The sequence below is a fragment of the Neophocaena asiaeorientalis genome, unplaced genomic scaffold, assembly GCF_003031525.2.
Source record: "Neophocaena asiaeorientalis asiaeorientalis breed wild unplaced genomic scaffold, Neophocaena_asiaeorientalis_V1.1 scaffold654, whole genome shotgun sequence".
Lineage (NCBI taxonomy): Eukaryota > Metazoa > Chordata > Mammalia > Artiodactyla > Phocoenidae > Neophocaena > Neophocaena asiaeorientalis.
This window is the reverse complement of record NW_020175495.1, coordinates 540,107-562,145: the sequence shown is the minus strand read 5'-3', so window position 1 is coordinate 562,145 and position 22,039 is coordinate 540,107. Positions and strand designations below refer to the sequence as shown.

Genomic DNA, 22,039 nt, shown 5'->3' with positions numbered 1-22,039 from the left:
TCTTCAAATACAACACTTACACAAACAGGAAAAAATAAGATAAAAGATTAGGGGGCAGTGGGATGGAGTATTGTATGATTAACTATCCTGAGCTCAAAATGTTTAGGCAAGGTTTAATCTCCATTACCTTGCAATTGGATTCCCCATCGAGACTTGCAGTGGTAACATAACAGGTTCCATCAATTGTGCAGGATGATAGAAGAATAAGATCACAGGGAAAGGTTTCATCTGCCTGTACTTCTACTACATCACCGACCTAGCAGAGAGAGCAAAATAAATATAAATATTCTTAATTCCAAACAAAGCATTCATTATACCTCAAACTAAAGTCAAAACAGTAGCAAAAGACCTCTCCTCCTCTAGGGCTTAGACTGTCTCAGCATCCTATACCATGTGAAAGGTCATGAAAGAATATCACTCAACGTTCAGAATCCTCTTTAAGGTTACAATGACTTAGGATGCTTTTAGATTACCTTAGTATTGAACTTTAATCTCTAACAAATGATTTCAGCACCCAGGGACCCTTTTGCTCTCTGTTGTTTCTGGCATTGGTGTTTGATAAGAGAATGGCCATTATCATTTCATGAATGAATCAAGAAAATCTACACATCTTAACTTGAGCACTTCATGAACACTGGTCAGCCACATTCCCACTCTGCATCATAGATAAATATTTCAAAATGCTTTGCCTTCCAAGTGATAACAGCTATTATTTTGGGGTCATAGTTCTCTCTTCAGTGCTCAGAAAATCTCGCTTAGAGACGTGTTTATGTTGCCCATAACATTTGAAAAAACGTTTTTCAAATAGGTCATTTTCCAACAATTCATCTGCTATGAGCAAGTACCCAAAGCTCAAGTAGAGGAAAAACATGAGAGAAGAAACCACGAACCATTTCTAGCGCATAACTTAATAATGTAGGAAATAAATCATGATGATTAAAACACAGATCTTCACTACTTGACTTTATGCCCCAGCTCTGCCACTTAACTATATGACCTTAGGTTAAGTGTCTTTGATGATTGCAACTAACTCATAGGATTGGCTGGAGTATGAAATGAGGATACAGGTAAAGTGTTTCGTAAAGTGCCTGGCATATATTCACCCTCTGGTAGTTGCTAATTATAATTATTACTAATACCCTACAACTGCTTTACTTCCAACTTATGAATAGTCATAAAATTTTTTTAGAAGGATGTAAGAAATTATCCAGCCCAGTGCATTCCAACATTTTCCATGCCGTGGCACACACAGAAAACGATAAGTAACCCTTTTGTACAGCACTTCCAGATAAAGGGAGGAGGCTGCTGGTGACAGAAGACAACCCACTTTAGGAGAGAGTCAGTCACAATATCTGGCTCACCAACTCTGGCACACTGGTTGTGAAATGCTGAACTAACAAATGACACACCTGCCTTCCAGTTGCTACACACAATTTGGCAGATGAAGATGAGGATTTCAAGGTCTATTCAGGAACAATTTTATTTTCTTTGCCAATCTTAATCAGTAGCCAAGAGCAACAGCATCAATAATGGAACTAATTTGTAAATAATATTTTATTTTCTTGGATCTTTCCTTCCTCACATACACAAACACTTCTGTTGCTTACACAAAGCCACAATCTATGCTTATATACACAGAAGAAAAATAACAAACAAAATCCTAAAGCATCTTAGAAGAACGGAACATGATTCTCAGGCACTGATAAATAAAAACCACAAACAGAATTTCTTCTACAACACTGATAATGATTCGCTCAGAAATGAAAAGATCCCTGCACCTGGAGTGCAAGTTAAGGCTGGTAAGATGGACAGGGGCCAGATCACAAAAGTCCTGACAGGTCAGGGTCAGGGGTTTAGGCCTCACCCTGAAGGCAAGGGGAGACTGGGAAAGGACTTTTAAAGAAAGGGAACGACATGGTCCAGTTAGACAATCAACTCTAGAGCTGTTTCCACTTAGCATGTACAAAGCCACAAGAGAACATCACTATCCCTTGTCACAAATATTAGGAAAAGCCAGATAATCAACAGAATCATATTTTTTTGGAGTTCATCAGAGAGCTGAGGTTGCAGGGCAACCAAATGAACTGAATTTCAAGGGTGAAAAGTCCCTCTGAGGAGAGAGAGGAGAAATAAACTGTTTCACAGTTGACGAAGCACAGGAGGAAGAGACGACTGCCATAAAAGTGCCTAGGAAGAAGATAACTAGATTTTTAACCAACTGTAAAAGGCTTGGTAGGGGCCAACGTGACAGTTTCAAACCTCTGCATGCCTGAGAGAAAAGAGGAGACCATAAGCACGTATCAGTTCTCTATAGGCATCCACTGAGTGCTCGTGAGATAGCATGAGGACAGGAGGCCTAAAAGAGCCTTCCTCACTGGTACAGGCATACAGGTTGTGAATGACTGCTGTGGAGGAACAGACATAAAATATGCTACAACTGTGGACCCTTCTCTCATATGAGGTAAAAGCCATCTGTGCCTAAGAGAAAGGCAAGAAACCCTCCCAGGCACAGTCTCAATTCAGGGTAACGTAACTACTCCTAGTGGGGAGATAGAAGCAAAGCCATCTGCTGCTAGGGATGGGACAGGAAACCCCCTCATATTGAGGACCTAGCACTGATAAAAAGGAGAGTACTGAGAAAGTTCCACCCTGAGGCAAAGGTGCCTAAAACCTGCCTAATACTGAGATGGAGTAGGAGAACCAAGAAACCAGTCTGTTCCCACCAGGAACCCCAAGAAAGAGCAATCTACCACTGGGGGAGGAGAAAGGGCGTAGAGAGAGGCATTCACTGTGTCTCAGGAATGTAGGACCTGCTGAAAGCAGAGAATGGAACAGGGACACTGAGAAAATCCCTGTGGCAGCCCAGCATTGCAGGCATTTAAAGTCCAGTGGTGTACTGAAAGCATCAACAGCTACAGCAAAATCCAAAGCCAGCCAACTGCTTACCAGACTGACTCAACCCCCAACACTGATGGGCTGGCTGACAGAATAGTGTGCCCACTACAGACCACAAATACAGGTTACCTGCCTCCGTCTCCAGCATTCTTTTACATGCACTGACCAAAATTCAATTTAAAAAAAATGAGATGCACAAAGTCAAGACAAAAATGACCTATCATCAAAAGATAAAGGTGTCAATAGGACGAGCCTCAGAAATACTCAGATTTTGGGACTTCCCTGGTGGCACACTGGTTAAGAATCCACCTGCCAATGCAGGGGACACGGGTTCGAGCCCTGGTCCAAGAAGATCCCACATGCCGTGGAGCAACTATGCCCGTGTGCCACAACTACTGAGCCTGCACTCTAGAGCCCGTGAGCCACAACTATTGAGCCCACATGCCACAACTACTGAAGCCCACGTGCCTAGAGCCCGTGCTCCACAACAAGAGAAGCCACCATAATGAGAAGCCCGTGCACCGCAACAAATAGTAGACCCCGCTCGCCACAACTAGAGAAAGCCTGCGTGCAGCAACAAAGACCCAACGCAGCCCAAAATCAATAACTAAAATAAATTTAAAAAAAAAGAAATACTCAGATTTTGGAATTATGAAACAGGGATAGAAAAACAGCTATGATTAAGATATTAAACTATTTACTGGAAAAGGTAGACAACATACACATGCAGATGAGGAATTTGGGCATAAATATGGAAACTCCCAAAAAAAGGCAATTGGAAAAGTTAGAAATGAAAAACATGATATCAGAGGTAAGGATTTCCTTCAATGGGCTTATAAGCATACTGGATACAAAGGAAATAATCAGTAAACCTGAAGAAACTCTTCCAATATTTCTAATGCCAAAACCCATACTCTTTCCCTTACAAATACCTGTGTTTTTCCATTGGAATTCCTCAAGGCCTGTTTCCCTTCTCTATGTTTTATGTGATTCCATCCAAATTTCTGTATCCACCTAAAACATCTCTGAGCTCTAGGCTTGACAATTCCATCTGGCTGTCTAATAGGAATCTCAAAATTAACATGGCCTGGGACTTCCCTGGTGGTCCAGTGGTTAAGACTCTGGGCTCGCAATGCAGGGGGGCCAGGATCGATCCCTGGTCAGGGAACTAGATCCCGCGTGCCGCAATTAAGACCCAGCGTGGACAAACAAACAAATAAATATTAAAAAAAATTAACATGGCCCAAGCTGAATTCCTGATTTCCCTTCATCCCCACCTTTTCCCCCAAACCTATTCTTCTCCATCTTATTTAATAGCACCAGCATTTTAAAAAGATTAATTAATTAATTATGGGCTGTGTTGGGTCTTTGTTGCTACACACAGGCTTTCTTTAGTTGCGTCGAGTGCGGGCTGCTTTTTCTTGTGGCGTGCAGGTTTCTCATTGCAGTGGCTTCTCTTGTTGCGGAGCACAGGCTCTAGGCGCACAGGCTTCAGTAGTTGTGGCATGCGGGCTCTAGAGCTCAGGCTCAATAGTTATGGCGCACGAGCTTAGTAGCTCTGCGGCATGTGGGATCTTCCCGGACCAGGGCTCGAACCCATGTCCCCTGCATTGGCAGGCGGGGTCTTTTTTTTTTTTTTTTTTGCGGTACGCGGGCCTCTCACTGTTGTGGCCTCTCCCGTTGCGGAGCACAGGCTCCGGACGCGCAGGCTCAGCGGCCACGGCTCACGGGCCCAGCCGCTCCGCGGCATGTGGGATCTTCCCAGACCGGGGCACGAACCTGTGTCCCCTGCATCGGCAGGCGGACTCTCAACCACTGTGCCACCAGGGAAGCCCCTAGCACCAGCATTTTGTTTAATAGCACTATTTTATGCACCTAGTTGCTCAGGCCAAAATCAAGGAGGCTATGTTTATTCTATTTTGCTCTTTTTCTCCCTCCTTACATGGAATACATCAGTAAGTCCACACTTTACCTCCGAAAAACATCCTGAATACATACATTTATTTTGATCACGAGACAGGAGGGACAAAGTTGTGCTTACGAGCATGGATGCCATACCCAGACTTGCTTCAATTCAAATCCCAGTTTTCCCACTTACTAGTTGTGGACAAGTTTCTTAACCACCCTATGCCTCAGTTTCATCATTTGTAAAGAGGGGATAACAAAAGTACCTATTTCATAGGACTGCTGTAAAGTAAGGATTAAATGAGTTAATAGAATGTAAAAGGGAGTGCCTGGCATATTTATGTAACATATAAATGCTAACAACTATTTTTACTGTTATTATCTCTTCTACTATCATTCTAATATAAGCTCTTATCATCATTTGCTTATACTACGGCAGTAGCCACCTAACAGGTTTCCCTCATTCTACTTTTGTTCATGCCTCTACTGTGCTCACTCTCCAGAGTTGTCTTTTCTTAAAAAATAAGATCAAGTCACCCCTTAGCTTTGAAAAACCCTTCAAAAAATTCCCAATGCACTGAGGATACAGAATAAGTCACTCTCCTGCTTAACACGAGTCCCCACACTCCCCAGCCAAGCAATCAAACACTTGGACACTTTTAGTTTATAGGCATCTCTTTCCACACACAAATACTCCAGAACGGGCTCAATCAAATAGCATTTCACACAACAGCATCAACTGATGTAATTCAGATTATACCTGGTTGAGGTCAGCCTCAAGGAAAAGTAGCCTGGTGAGGAAAGGTGGAAGATGGGGGTCCTTCTAAGGCAGTGGGGGGTGACAGCAAAAACAGAAAGAAGAAAGGAGAGAAAAGGAGAGTTGTGGGAGACTTTTACTTGCTTTGCAATTTTACTTCGTGCCCTGGGGGCAACAGATTTAATGCTATGAATCATTTATGCTGCCTTTGGTTCTTATGTGAACAAAAAGCTGAGTTTCTACGACTGGTTTGGAAACTTCAGATCCTAACCACTCTAATTCATCACAAGGTCCTCCCTCTGGGATGCAGAGAACAGAGAAAAGAAAAAAGAGTGGAAGAAAGACATTTTATGTCAAACTTGGGTAACCCTCCCACTCTGTAGCCTTCCTCCCATCTATAAGAAGATGTAAGACAATTTACTTATTGCTGGGGATATGGACAACTTATGCCTGGAATTCCAGGTATTTAATAAATAATTCAGCAGTGATAATACTTGATAAAAGTATAGGGAGGAGAGTATCATTTTGTATGAATTCATACCACAGCCCTGAATCATTTTGGAATGGTATTTTCGCCTACCTGCCTCTCTTTCTGTTCCATATATCTTATTCCCTTGTTCTGGAGAATTTGATTTCCATTAGGTTCTATAATTTAACCCATATTCATATAGAAACATTCTTTTAAAAATAATACAAAATTGACAAACAATTTTGGAAGACTAACAAAATTAGAAGATTAATAAAATTGACAAACCCTTAGCTAGACTAAGAAAAAAAGAGAGATGCAAACAGCTAATGAAAGAGAAGACATCACAACTGATGGCAGAGAAATAAAAAGGATTATAAGAGGCTACTACAATTATATGCCAATAGATAAATACCTAGAAACATACAACCTACTAAAACTGAATCACGAAGAAATAAAAAATCTGAGTAGATCCAAAACTAATGAGAAGATTGAAGCAGGAATCAAAAACAGAAGAAAAGCCCAGGATCAGATGACTTCACTGGAGAATTCTACCAAGCATTTAAAGAAGAAATAACAATCCTTCCCAATTCTTCTAAAGAATCAAAGAGCGGGGAACAACCCCAAACTTATTCTATGAGGCCAGCATTTCCCTGATACCATCACCAGAAAAAGACAGTACAAGAAAACTACAGACCAATTTCCTCAACGAATACTGATACAAAAAATCTTAAAATACTACCAAATCAAAATCAACAGCACATTAAAAAGATCATACACCATGACCAAATGGAATTTATCATTGGGATCCAAGGATATATATATGAAGATCAATCAATGTAATGCAACACATAAACAATGTGCTGCATGATCATCTCAGTCAATGCAGAAAAGGCATTTGGCGTAATTCAACACCCTTTCATGGGCTTTCCTGGTGGCGCAGTGGTTAAGAATCCGCCTGCCAATGCAGGGGACACGGGTTTGAGCCCTGGTCCGGGAAGATCCCACATGCCGTGGAGCAACTAAGCCCGTGCGCCACAACTACTGAGCCTGCGCTCTAGAGCCCGCATGCCACAACTACTGAGCCGCACACCACAGCTCCTGAAGCCCCCGTGCCTAGAGCCCGTGCTCCGCAACAAGAGAAGCCTCCGTAATGAGAAGCCCGCGTACCACAACAAAGAGTAGCCGCCACTTGCCGTAAAAAGAGAAAGCTGGCGCACAGCAACAAAGACCCAATGTAGCCAAAAATTTTAAAAATTAAAAAAAAAAGTCTATACTATCCAAAGTGATCTACGACTCAATGGACTTCCTATCAAAATGTAATGGCATTTGTTTCAGAAATAGAAAAAAAAATCCTAAAATTCATATGAAATCTCAAGGAACCCTGAGTAGCCAAAACAATCTTGAAAAGGAAGAACAAACTTGGAGGTCTCACATTCTCAGATTTCAAAACATACTACAAAGCAACAGAAATTAAGAGTGGCATAAAGACAGATACATAAGCCAATGAATAGAGAACCGAGAAATAAACTCTTGCATATAGGGCCAAATGATTTTCAACAAGGGTGCCAAGACCATTCAATAGGGAAAGGACAGTCTCTTCAACAAATGGTTTTAGAAAAAATGGGTATCTACATGCAAAAGTATTAAGAGAGTTGGATTCTTACATCACATACAAAAATTAACTTGAAATGAATGAAAGACCTAAATGTGAGACCTGAACCCATTAGACTCCCAGAAGAACATGGAGAAAAAGCTTCAGGACATTGGAATTGGCAATGACTTCTTGGACATGACACCAAAAGCACAGGACAAAGATCAAAATTAGAAAATGAGAATACATGACCAAAGTAAACAATCAACAGTGAAAAGGTAACCTACAGAATAGGAGAAAATATTTGCCAATCATATATCTGATGAGGGGTTAGTATCCAGAATATATAAGGAACTTCTACAACTCAACAACAAACAAATACCCTGATTAAAAAATGGGCAAAGGACTTGAACAGACATTTCTCCAAACAAGATATATAAATAGCCAATAAGCACATGAAAAGATGCTCGACATCACTAATCGTTAGGGAAATGAAAATCCAAACCAAAACAAGATATCATTTCATACCCATCAGGATGCCCACTACCAAAAGAACAGAAAAATACAAGTGCTCAAGAGGACAGGGAGAAGTTGAAACCCTTGTGTAATCTAGACGCTAACATAAAATGGTGCATCCATTATGGAAAACAGTATGGAGTTTCCTGCACAAATTAAAAATATAATTACCATACGATCCAGAAATTCTACTTCTGGGTATATATCTAACGTAATTCAAAGCAAGATCTTGAAAAGTTATTTGTATATCTGTGTTCACTGCAGCATTATTCACATGGCCAAGAGGTAGAAGGAAGCCAAACGTCCATCAACAGATTAACTGATAAAGAAAGTGTGGTATATACATACAATGGAGTATTTACATAGCCTTAAACAAGGGGAAATCCTGTCACATGCCACAACATAAATGAACCTTGAAGACATTATGCTAAGCGAAATAAACCAGTCACAAAAGGACAGATACTATAGTTCTCTCTCACAGGAAGTATCTCTCTAAAGCAGTCCAAGTAATAGAAACAGAAAATAGAAAAGTGTGTACCAAGGGTTAGAGGTTTGCCGTACAACAATGTGAATATATTTAACACTACTGACCTGTATACTCAAAAATGGTTAAGGGCTTCTCTGCCAGCGCAGTGGTTAAGAATCCACCTGCCAGTGCAGGGGACACGGTTCGAGCCCTGGTCCAGGAAGATCCCACATGCCGCGGAGCACCTAAGCCCGTGAGCCACAACTACTGACCCTGCGGCTCTAGAGCCCGCGAGCCACAACTACTTAAGCCAGTGAGCCACAACTACGGAAGCCCATGCGCCTAGAGCCCATGCTCCACAGCAAGAGAAGCCACCACAAAGAAGCCCACACGCAGCAACAAAGACCCAATGCAGCCGTAAATAAATAAATAATTTTTAAAAATGGTTAAGATGGTAAATTTAGTATTATGTGTTTTTTATCCCAATAACACAATAAAATAAAAATAAATAAATAATACCTTAAGACTAGGATAAAATATTTGGAAAAGACCCATCTGATAAAGGATTGTTACCCAAAATATACTAAAAAAACAATTAAAACTCAACAATATGAAAATGAACAATCTGATAAAAAAATGGGCCAAAGACCTAATAGATACCTCATTTAAGAAGATATTCAAATGGTAAGTAAGCATATGAAAATATGTTCAACATCATATGTCATTAGGGAATTGCAAATTAAGACAAAAATGAGATACCACTATACACCCATTAGAACGGCCAAAATCCAGAACACTGACAATGAATGCTGGCCAGGATATGGAGTAACAGAACTCTCATTCACTGTTTATGGGAATGCACAGTGGGTAGCTATGTTGGAGACAGCCTGGAAGCTTCTTATGAACTAAACATACTCTTACCATATGATCCAGTAATCACACTACTTGGCATTTACCAAAATGAACTGAAATCTTACGTCCACACAAAAACCTGCACATGGATGTTTACAGCAGTTTTATTTGTAATTGCCAAAACATGGAAGCACCCAAGATGTCCTTCAGTAAGTGAATGGATAAACAAACTGGTACATCTAGACAATGAAATATTATTTAGTGCAAAAAGAAATGAGCTATCAGCTAGTGGGAAGCAGCCGCATAGCACAGGGAGATCAACTCGGTTCCTTGTAACCACCTAGAGGGGTAGGATAGGGAGGGAGGGTGGGAGAGAGGGAGACGCGAAAGGGAAGAGATATGGGAACATATGTATATGTATAACTGATTCACTTTGTTATAAAGCAGAAACTAACACACCATTGTAAAGCAATTATACTCCAATAAAGATGTTAAAAAAATAAAAATAATAATTTGGACAAAAAAAACAAGAAATGAGCTATCAAGCCACGAAAAGACGGAGGAAACTTAAATGCATTATTACTAAGTGAAAGAAGCCAATTTGAAAAAGCTACATATTGTATGATTTTCACTACATGACACTATGAAAAAAGGCAAAACTATGGAGACAGTAGAAAGAAGAGTGGTGACCCGGGTTGGAGGGAGGGATGAATAGGCAGAGCACAAATGATGGTTAGGGCAGTGAAATGATTCTGTATGATACTATAGTGTATAGGTCATTATACATTTGTTCAGACTCACTGAATATGTAACACCAAGAGTGAAGCCTAATCTAAACTATGGACTTTGGGTTATAATGATGTGCCACTGGAGGTTCACTGATTATAACAAATATGCCACTCTGGTGGGGGATAATGATTATGAGGAAGGTTGCTCCTGTGTGGAGAAAGGGGTGTATGTCAACTCCATAATTTCTGTTCAATTTTGCTGTGAACTTAAAACTGCTCTAAAAAGTAAACCTTACTATTAATTAAAATAAGACCTGTTGGGAACAAAAAATATTATTTGATGTGGACAAGTCTAAAATTTTATTGACAGGACTCTTATTGGGTAATATGAAACAATTATTAATTTGGATAAAAAATTAAATTGCCTGAGATATTAAAAAATAACAATACCTTAGAACTATCATACGTTGCTGGTGGAATATAAAATGGTATATAGGTGCTGTGGAAAACAGTTTGGTGGTTCATGAAAAAGTTAACCATAGAGTCACCACATGACCTAGCAATTCTACTCCTACGTATATACCCAAAATAATGGAAAACAGGTGTTCAAACAAAAACTTGTACATGAATATTCATACTACCAATATTCCTAATAGCCAAAAGGTAGAAAAAACCTAAAATGTCCATCAACTGATGAATGGATAGACAAAATATGGTATAGCTATATGATGGAGTATTATTCAATCATCAAAAGGAATGAAGTACGGATACATGCCACAACATGAATGAACCTCAAGAACATAACAATAAGTGACAGAAGCCAGACATAAAGGCCACATAGTGTATGATTCCATTTATATGAAATATCTAGAATAGGTAAACCCACAGAGACAGAGAGGAGATTACTGGTTGCCAGGGCCTGGGTGAGGGAGGAATGCAGCATGACTACTTAATGGCTATGGGGGTTTCCCTTTTCGGGTGGTGAAAATGTTCTGGAACTAGACAGTGTTGATGGTTGCACAGCACTGTGAATGTACAAAATGCCACTGAATTGTACATTTTAAAATGATGTGTTCTTACTGTAATTTTAAAAAAGAATGAACTACAAAACTTAATACCTTGATTTTTTCACTCTCTTTTCTCACTCGCTTTGCATTTTCAATAATGTAAACAGTGCTCTTGTTGACTTCATTGTCAGCTCTGTGCCTCAGCCAATCCTCATATCCCTAGAAGGATAAAAGTAAGGACATAATCAAGCTCACATAATGAAGTAAAATTGTTAATAAATTTCTATAACCCCCTCTATGAGTCACCAGCAGGTATTTATACTTACAGTATTAATTTCAACTCAGAATGCTAAAGAGACAACATTGTACATTTTTGCAGCAAAAACTAAGATATGCTTTCAAAATATCCCTTATAGCTTTATTGCGCTAAAAGGTTCCTGCATTCTATAGGTAAGTATTAATAAAAACACAGGCATTCTTCAATTGTGAAGGATATGATTTATTTTTCTAATTCTGCTCTTATTCAAGTTAATGTTAATTTTTTCTACTCTTTAATTTGAAAAAAGTTTTATTTTCTTATAGAGCGAATCACTTAAATATGTTCTTGTATAGTAGACCGTTGGAGTGATCATCTATGAGGAAATATAATTCCTCCCCAGGGACAGAGAATAGAAAAGGCAAGGAGGATTATTTTGGAACAGTATCTATCTAAAACTGTTGTTTTAGAGAACGACGGTTAAACTTCTCCACTGACTTGGTGACAAAAAAAAATACAAATTGTTGTTCATTTTTTAGAGTTAGAAGTAATGAGTTCATTTTCCTTTGGGCTTCCTTTGGTCTAGAGTAAATTTAAGCCAAAAGAACTAAGGATGGAGGGCGTTCATTTGTTTTAGCATGATCTCCTTCTTTTTTTACATCACTTCGCTTTCTTTCTTTATAATAATGAGTGTACCTTTTCAAATCTAACTGTGTGAAAAATCTCTTGATCGCCTTCCCCTTTTTTTCTCAGCTGCTGTATATTCATTCCTCTTCTGTCCTTCTTTATGGCGATGCTAGGCTATCACTTCATATGGTACTTTCTGTGATGTCAGTGAGGCAAGAAAGGCCCCAACATGAACTAGCACTGGATCAGTAAGAGCTTTTGAAAACCATACAGGCTATTCTTGGAACCAGCAATTCTATGATGTTAAAGAAAATAATCCTAACAGCCTAAGGAAATAACATTCCAAAAGTCTTTATATAGCAACCAAACACTTGATAAAATATTCTTGCAGTTCCTGGTAAGCAAGATAGAAGACCAGATAAACCCAAGAGGAAAGATAACCATGTTCCCAATATTGTTAAGCAAACAGTTTGGAAGTTTTGGGGGATGCTTTTTAAAGTACTTTTGGTAAGTACTGTCTAAAAGTATCCTTGTCATCTGTCAGGCCCTATGGACTCTCCGATTACATGATAAACATTGCTAACCCACCCCTTCACCTCCAGTTTCCTGTTTCCATTTTCTATTTCATCTGGAATTTTTCAAAGGCACTATCATAAACTGTGGCAGGTATGAACTTTGACAAGAAACAAGAATAAAAGTCTCTTCTACCCATGACCCCCTTCAGCAGCATCAGGAAAGACAACAAAATTAAAGTAAGAAACTCAAGTATGCTCTTGAGTTCTTTGCTATAGGCAGCAATTTAAAAAGTCCACAAGAATGGGAATTTTTCAGACAGATATAGCACAATGAAAAATGTAATGCACATTAAAAATTCACCTCTCACTTCCCCACTGAGCTGCACCTTCTACTTACTCTCCTTTTAGGGTTATATTCCCCCCTCGCCACACACACACACAAATAGGAAGAAAGGAGCAAAGAAACTAAAGATGCGCCTTACAATAATTTTCATGTGTTTTCAATAAAAACCAAATATAAACTAAATTCATCAAGGATACCCACTCGATATAAATGTGAAAAAGAACCTTTGACAATGAAATTCAAATCAGACAGGACTGAAATGCAAGTATAATTGTAAACTAGAAATTTACCTGTTTGATGGCTGTAACAGTTATAACAAAGAAAAGTGGAAGTCCACTGGTAACTGGGCTAGTTGGTGTGTCTACTGTGACCTAGGTAAAGAAATTAAATTGAAAGTAAAATGAAAATAAGTCATTAACTCATATGCAGCACTTACACGCTACAAACATTTCAGACAGAAATGCAGACAAAACACATTCCGGTAGCAGGGTGAATGTTAACTTTCATTAAAACAAAAGCAATCCACATAGCTGTAAGTTTAAGAAAATAGTTCTAAATTTAGGCTTAGTTTTCATCCCAGCTTGAACTAACCCCTTGACTGAAATACATCCATTCATTTACCATCTATTTGTTGAGCACCATTCTGTCAGCCTCTGTGCTATTACCAGCCAGGCTGTAGAGATGCTGCTTTATTTTAAACAAGATGGAGAAAAGTCCCTGCCCTCATAGAACTGGCAACTTACAGTGAAAACCAGATATTAAAACAAGTGAGACACTGAGATTTGAAGAGTAAATAGAAGTTAACTAGATGGAAGGGAGGGCCTTCCAGGTGCAGTGAAGGGTGTATAGAAAGTCTCTATGGTAGGAGGGCATGTGGCACCTGTAAGAAAATAAAGGAAGCCAGCAGCAAGAGAACATGTGGTATGAGATGCAGACTAGTCTAGATGTTTTACTAGAGTTTTCTAGTAAAAGAGCTACTTTAGAAATATGTAAAATCACATATATCTTAAAATATAATATTAGTACTTTAACAAGTCTTATTATAATAAGCCCTGAAACAACTTTTTAATTACAGGGCATTTTAAGGTTAGAAATGGATTGAAACTTGGTTAAGGAAATTAAGTTTCTAATGGAGCTCTTACCTGTACAAGAAAAATGATGAGAAAATAAAAATTTGCAATTCTTCTAAACTGTTCAAACAGATTCTTTGGGAGGAAATTCCAAAGTGTATACTGTAAGGGGAGAAGAAAAAAAAAGATTATTAGAAAGGAAACTTGAAAAATATTAATAATAATGACTCATGATTCCAAGTTATCACAACACTTTGAAAGCATGTTAAAACCCAAATCTCAAACATATGAATAAGCGTGTACTTAGAGGTAGAGTATATAAACATTCTTTTCAGGAGTGAAGTTTTCACTTGGAGCATTCCAATTGGGCCATCTAGTCCCACAGCTTTGCTTTCCCCGACCCGATCTAAATTATGTTCCCTGTTATCTGCTCTCATATCATCCTATACTTCCCTGATAACACTTGTTTCAGTGAATAATTATATGTGTGCATAATTTAATTAAAGTTCCTCCCTCAATGGGCAATGAGATCGATAAGGGCAGGCCTCATCTGTCTTTTTATTACTTTTTCTCCAACACCTAGCACAATGTCTGACATAAAGTAGACAATAAATTAGTTGGATGAACTAATTTAATTAATTCCTTTGGCTGAGCTAACCTCTGGAAACTTGATCATCATCACAAGTATAATTCTGTCCCTATCACCGCTTCCCACCTCTGTGACAGCTGAGGTGTACACATAACCTTGGGTCATAGAGGGCTTTCATTTTAATCAACAATGCACCACCCTGCGCTTTGTTAACTGGTAATAGGTAAAGGTTTCAACGCTAAATTGTACACGGGCAGGTCGAGAAAACTCTTGGGCCAACTGTCAAATCACAAAGACCTTCTTTCTCACTGATACCTTAAGCTCAAGGACTAGGTAATTTTTAAATCACCAGAAGTTGGATTTTCTAGATGTCTTAATAAAGAAGACCAGAAACCAGAAAGAAAGAAATGTTTCTTAATCTAAAGATCTAAATTTATACTTGAATGGTCTCCATATGTGAGAAAATGTCCATTATATTAGGTGGGGTGACTGAAAAAGCCAAAGCTGTAGAGCATGATACGACAGATGGGGATTTACTACTAACCTCTCTTTAAAAGGTGTATGGGCTCAAGGTTCCGCTAACCTAGAAGGTTCTTCCCCCAGCGTTCATAGAAGTGCCTCAGGGAAGCCCATTCAAAATGAAGTGCATAATTGTGTGTGGATGTGTATCACTTGGGAGAAGAGAGTCCACAGTTTTCAGGTTCCCAAGGCAGCTTGTGACCAAAAATAAAAGGGATCAAAACCACAGATCCAGTCACTTTGAAGCTGCCGTAGTTCAGATCAGCACTTAACTGTCCCGATAACTGAAGGTCAATTTTCTAAAACAACAAACTAAACTCCAACAACAGGCTGACAGCTGAGCTTCTAGCTTGTTGACCTTCTGTTCCTTAAGTAAAGGGTTTTTAATTAAACAAACAAACATTAGGGACTGTTAGAATCCTCTGTGGGGTGTTAACACATTGAAAGGGAACATTTTTTGTTGCTGCTTCCAGGCCCCCACTGTTTGTTTACCTGTGTTTCACTAAATGAACTGCTTCCTTGAGGAACTCTGGTTATTCTCTTTATAGGAAACTACTGCAACATGCCCTCTTCTTTCTTATATCAGGTCATGAACTGCTAAGAGGTCAGGGAGCATATCATACACATCATAAGATCACTTCCCTTCTGTGCCTACAACAGTGTTCAGCATGTAGAAGGCATACAAGAAATTTTGATTAAAACTTGTGCTTTGGCTATTTCCTCCACTGCTCTAACTAAAAAGCAAATTCAACTTCTCATCCCTTTATTATAATACAAATGCAATATAGCATACATTACTTCAATGCAGTTTTCTAGCAAAACTAGAACTAGATTATGCTCACAAGAGTCATCCCACTTGGTGTGCAGTGCATTTCAGTTCAATTCAGCAAGCACCTACTGTGTGCCAGGCAGTGGTCCAGATAACGAAGATTTTAGCAGGTACAATAAAGATCAAGATATGGCTTTTCTACCCAGAAGGAATTTATGTTATAGCCAAAAAGACAATCATGTATTCACTCAATTTAATGTGGTAAATGTCATAAAACTAGCATGAGCAAAATGCTATGGGGATACAGTAGAAGTTATGATTTTTTTCCTACCCAAGAGAAGCTTGAGAAGGCTTCAAAGAGCAGGTGACTTCTGAACTGAGCCTTGAAAGATTAGAGGGAGTTTATGTGGTAAGAGCCCAGTGCAAGAAGGCACAGAGCCATGTAAAAGGAGACTGAATCCATGATGCTCTCTCTGTCCCTCAAATCTAGTTCTCTTTCAGGATGTCCTATTTCAGTGAATGACAAGAACATCTACTTAGCCATGTTATTCAGATACTTGGAAGACACCTTTAACCACCGGTTACAAGAAATTCCTTACCAGTCCTGCCATTTTTGCTTCCCATATATCTCTGGGACATCTTTCCGTATTTGCTACCACCGCTGTCCAAGCCATCCTCTCTTACCTGGATTACTGCACTGGCCTCCTAAATGGACGCCTTGCCTCTACTTTTGCTCCCTTCCATTCCATTTTCCACAAAGCAATGAGAATGACCTTTTCAAAATGTGGTTTTGTTCACATGACCTCTCCCTGCCTAAAAGCTTCATTTATTTCCCACTGTTTGTGAGATAAAGAATGAACTTTAGTCTAGATGTAGACTAAGAAAAGAGTTTTCTAATTAAAACTGAAATTGAATTAAAGCCACATTAATACCAAGTTATTCAAATTGCCTTGTTTACCTAAAAAGTGGACTCTCAGACTTAGTTGCTACAAACCAAAAACAATGTTAACTCACAGGAATAAGATGTTTACAGCATTTGTTTCATACACAATGATGAAAATGGAGATTTTTGGGGGGTCATAAGTCAGTTCTTGCTCAGAGAAGTCAGTAAGTAGATTTCTATACTATCTTAATGTGCAACCATAAACTTAAAAAGCAACCGTGACATTCAGAACATGTTTTAAAAGTTTCTCCAGAAAAATGCCAGCTTTCCAAGTATATGCAATGCATTTTTCATCTTCTCTATAGTGAATTAAATAATTGTTACACAAATGTGGCCTCTGATGTGAAAAAACTGTGGGTCACCCCCTCCCACATCTATCACCTAATTTAATTTGAAATCAAAACCATATAACTTTGATAAATAACTTTCCTAATTTAAAAGAGGGAGTAGGAAATGAACCTCAGTTTTGAAAGTCTATTAAATTGAAAAATTTAAACAAAAGGAGGCTTTAGAACATTACTTGTTTGTACCCAAAGTCCAAACATTTTCCAATTTAGCCTTAAAAATGCTGATGTGGAAGCTAAAGCTCCAAATAACTTGTTCTAATATTTCTGTGTATCACGAGAAAACAGGGGAGCAGCTAAAAAACGAAGTAGTAACTATTGAAAAGAACAAAGTTAACAACCAGTTGCGAAGGGGCTAGCAGAAGGAGCACTGGCTTTTCTAACTACTGGGATTTGGATGTGATGGAACAAAATCACCAAACTTGAAGATTAGTTGTAAATAAGCACCCGGTTGTAAATAAGCAGAGCTGTAGCTTGAATAACTGTTCACTTTGCTAAATGACTGTATCCACTTTATTATCAACTCTCCTTGATGTAGGCATTAAATTCAATTTTGAGCATCACAGCAGTCTACTTCCATTTTCATTACCAATGTCAAACAGAACTTTCTCATTTTTAAAGTATCACTCTTTCTACCATAAATTTAGAACAGCAAAAGGAGTTACCAAGACAGTACTGCATTAGGATTTTAGCTAAAAAGTCACCTTCAGGGAGCTCAATAAGATGCAAAGACATGTCTAATAAATTCTACTGAAGGTTCTGACTTTTAAAATGAGGGAAAATGCTAGTGTAATTTTAGGCTTGAAACTTTAAGACATTCTTTCACATAGGAGTAAGTTTAACCTTGGGCATAGCTTCAAAGAGTCAGGTGGAGCTCCCTGATTCTTATCCCACTGAAGGGGCCTTCAAGATGAGGCTCAGGATTTTTAAAGGAAAAAAAAATGTAGAACAGAGAAATGTGATGGAAGCTAAAGATCTTAAAGATCTAGCTCCTTTTGCTACAGAAGGGGATTTCCAAGTTTTGTACCAGCCATAAAATTCTGATGATTCCCAAAGTCCCTGCAGAGTGTTCTAAAGTAGGAAGGCCAAAGAGAGCAAGTTTTTCTAAAGAAAGTGTTTGTGTTTCCAAAAGAAGAAAAGGACACTCATTTTATAAGTAAATTAAAACAAATTTTTATCAAAGTGTTTATCTTCAGTGTTCCTTGTATTAACAGGACTTATTCCCAATGATATTACATTACTGATGTCATTTGTAGACAAACAAACAAAAAGCACCCAATTAAGAGAAAGTTATTTTTATTACTGAATGGTTTAGAAAGGAAATCAACACTTGCTACATAGTTGGAAGGCAGCTAACATATTCTATAAATTACACATTTCCTCAATTAAAAGATTCTGGTGCAAATACAATCAGCCAAAGGGCAATGTGAGGAAGAGAAAGTCAAATTATGAAACTCTTTTTCTCTCCACACTGAAGGCCTCTTTTCAAGAGAGATCACTCCACACATTTGAACACAGGAGACTGAGGAAGTCAATAGTACTGCTCAGGACTGCAGTAATAATAATAATAATCACAGAAACATAAATAACAATAGCAGCTACCATCTACTGAGTTGTTACTACATGCCAAGCACAGTGCTTAAATGCTTTCTGTGGATTACTTTACTTCAGTCTAATCACAATCCTATGAGCTAAGTAGTTAATACCCCCATTTTACAGATAAGAAAATTGGGACACAGGAAGGTTATATGACTCACTTTAACTTCAAACCCAGGTCTTCTGTCTGTAAGGGTGAAGCTCTTTACCACTACACTATACGCTGTTTTCTTGTAACTATTCATTGTACTAAAATTTCATTCTTTTTGTGAAGTTAGTATACTGTCAATTCCTCTTTTTCTGCTCTAGATCTGTTATGAAAAATAGATCAGTTAATGAGCAGTTAACTAGACAAACTGTAAATATAAAATATTTACAGAGAAAAAAGAGATGTGTTAGTTGATCAATGTAGAAATGTTCACTTCTTTATTCTGGTTTCTAAAACACATACATATATACTGTATATGCAGATCTGTTTAGAAATAATTTATATTTGCCCATGAATTCCCGACTATTTAAAAAAATATCCTATTGCATTGTTTTGCGTATTGGCAAAACTGAAGTTAAACAAAATATGAAAAATATTCTATTCTATTAAATATTCTATTAAACAAAAAGAGTTGAGAATTAACTGAGTCTTCTACGTTCTTTTAATATGTAAAAATTCATGGTATATTAAAACAAATCAATTATCACTAGGTTCAGTGAAAAGTCACTTTACTATCGGTGTGTCACTTTACCATCTTCCCCATAAAACACTATAGGAAACAATAATCCCCTAGAAAGTATTTTATATTTCACTTGATACAAAAGGAGAGAGAAAACTGTGGGAGGAGCCCAAATTGCAAAACAATGTGAAAACAGCTCTTTATTCAGAGCCACTAGACCTTATAAAGCAGTTCTGCCCCGGCTTTATCACTAACTCTGCTTTGTGACCATGTCACTAACTTAATTTCTGTGGGTTTGCTTTCTCCATCTGTAAAATCAGCGAGTTGAACAAGAGGATCTCTTATGATGTTTCAGTTCTATAAGTCTATGATTCTGAGCCAAAGGACTACTATTGATTGTTTTCTTGAATACTATAGGGGGAGTCACAATTTTCAGTGAAAGAACTATTCACTATCTTGGGCACAGGTATGGAAACTTCTAGCTGAGGATAAATTTCTGCCATAAGGTTAAAGATTAACAGGAAACAGACATTTTATCCAAATACACTCAGAGTGTTCTATAGCCCAACAGATCTGCTCATTAGGCAATACAGTTTTCATTCATCTGTCCGCATTTTACATGTTACTCTCCCAGCTAAGCATAATCTGTCTGTATTTTTTTAACATCTTTACTGGAGTATAATTTTTTACAATGGTGTGTTAGTCTCTGCTGTATAACAAAGTGAATCAGCTATACATATATCCCCATATCCCCTCCCTCTTGCATCTCCCTTCCACCCTCCCTATCCCACCCCTCTAGGTGGTCACAAAGCACCAAGCTGATCTCCCTGTGCTATGCGGCTGCTTCCCACTAGCTATCTATTTTACATTTGGTAGTGTATATATGCCCATGCCACTCTCTCACTTCGTCCCAGTTTACCCTTCCCCCTCCCCGTGTCTGTATTATATCACTACCCAAAGAGAAATCACATGTACATTTGAAAACCAAAATGTTAAGTTTGCAAAGGAAGGGCATAACTTTGTGTTTCAGGTCCTCGGTGTTTGCCAACATTCAGTGAACCAACCGTCACCAACATGTGAGATCTACCTTACATTAGGAAGTGAGGAAAATTATCAAGATCTGTGCCATGCTTTAAGAGACAGCAGTGGGCCAGCAATCTAGCACCTAGCACCTAACCTAGTCAGTCAAAGGTAAAGATAAGCAAACTAGTACTTGTAGAATGATGACTACTGGATACTAGGATCTATAAAGAACGCTATCACACAAGCTCTATTTCACTAATGAGGACATTCAGACTGAGAGATTAATTTGGCCGAAGTCGCACAGCTAGTAAATGATCAGGCCAGGATTTAAACAGGTCTTCAGACTTTCAGGCCACTCCTTTTAGTATTACACAGTGCTAAAGTAAGATGATTATTCAAATGGTAATACAGCTACAGTGACTGAACCCTTAACTGTTTAAGCAGTGTAAAGAACAGAATGTACCCATTAGGACCCAGGAGCGTACTTGAGAAGCTCTGCAATGGAACAGAAAGACACAAATGTCATTCTAAGATAACACACTCCAGAAGAATGTAAATTATTTACAACCCAGTCCATCCACTTAAGGGCAATTCAGAAAGCTCTGGGCAAGTAAATAATTCCATGTTTAGCACACTTTAAGACTTAAAGTCATACATATAGTCAACAGGCAATGTGAATCATAGTGGAGGGCAAGTAAATGATCTTTCAGCTGTAACAAGACAAAGTGATGCTTTTAAAAAAACTGCCTTTTGGTGGAATAATTACCACAGTTCGTCTATGATTGGTATAAGTGCACATCCAGGTATACATATATAAATGTACCAGCTTCCAGCAAATATAAAAATAAGTTTTATCTGGCTCACTATATGAACATCTATTGAGTTAAAAAACAACTTACCTTAGATGAGACTATTCTATTATCACAAAATTTTTGTGCAATGTATGCTTCGGTTTCTGAAACTGGATGATTGCCAACAAATACTGTGCGTGTACCAACTCGTTTCTCTTCTCCAGCACACTGACCAAGAGAAAGAGGAAAAGTCAGTTTTTCATCACATTTCTCCATGCTTCTACCAAGCTCAGAATTCTTGTCTTGACATGTTTGGCTATTGTCTAGAGAGAGAGAGTAGTAAGGGGAGAGGAGAAAACCTTGTTAGGAAATTCAAACTCCACTAAGCTCTTAGTTGCTGACTTAGTGAAGATTATTAGTAAAAGTGCTGTTTGAGCCAACTGCTCTGAGGCCAACATTGCAATTCTAAATGTTTAAATTGAAGTACGTATCCTAGAGAAACAGTATTTTTACTGCCAATCATTTTTCTTTCATCCACAGAGTCTCAACCATCACTATCACAGCAACATACTAACTTAGGAAAGGTCAGATTGGGAATATTTATTTTATTATACAACAACTATTGAGGACAACCTTTGTCAATTTCCTTATTAGACAGCAGAATGCTCTAAACACAAAATAATTGCTTATAAATACACAGGAATATACTGAATAGACTGGCTGCCTCTCTTAATGGAATGATCAACTATTCCTACAAAGAAAAGTTGTAATTGTTTGGCTTTACAAGGAAAGACACTCTT

At 38.3% G+C, this 22,039-nt stretch overlaps 1 protein-coding gene across 1 annotated transcript in view; it reads right to left on the bottom strand.

Moving 5' to 3' along the window:
- Positions 1-21,515, bottom strand: part of ATP11C (ATPase phospholipid transporting 11C (ATP11C blood group)) — an 88,074-nt gene extending 66,559 nt beyond the window's left edge. The window contains exons 1-5 of the mRNA XM_024768935.1: positions 21,348-21,515; positions 14,070-14,159; positions 13,218-13,298; positions 11,298-11,405; positions 128-256 (exon numbers count right to left, since the gene is read on the bottom strand). Of these exons, the coding sequence (XP_024624703.1) occupies positions 128-256; positions 11,298-11,405; positions 13,218-13,298; positions 14,070-14,159; positions 21,348-21,515 (576 nt within the window). The remainder of the gene's footprint in view (positions 1-127; positions 257-11,297; positions 11,406-13,217; positions 13,299-14,069; positions 14,160-21,347) is intronic.
- Between the last annotated feature and the right edge of the window lie 524 nt (positions 21,516-22,039).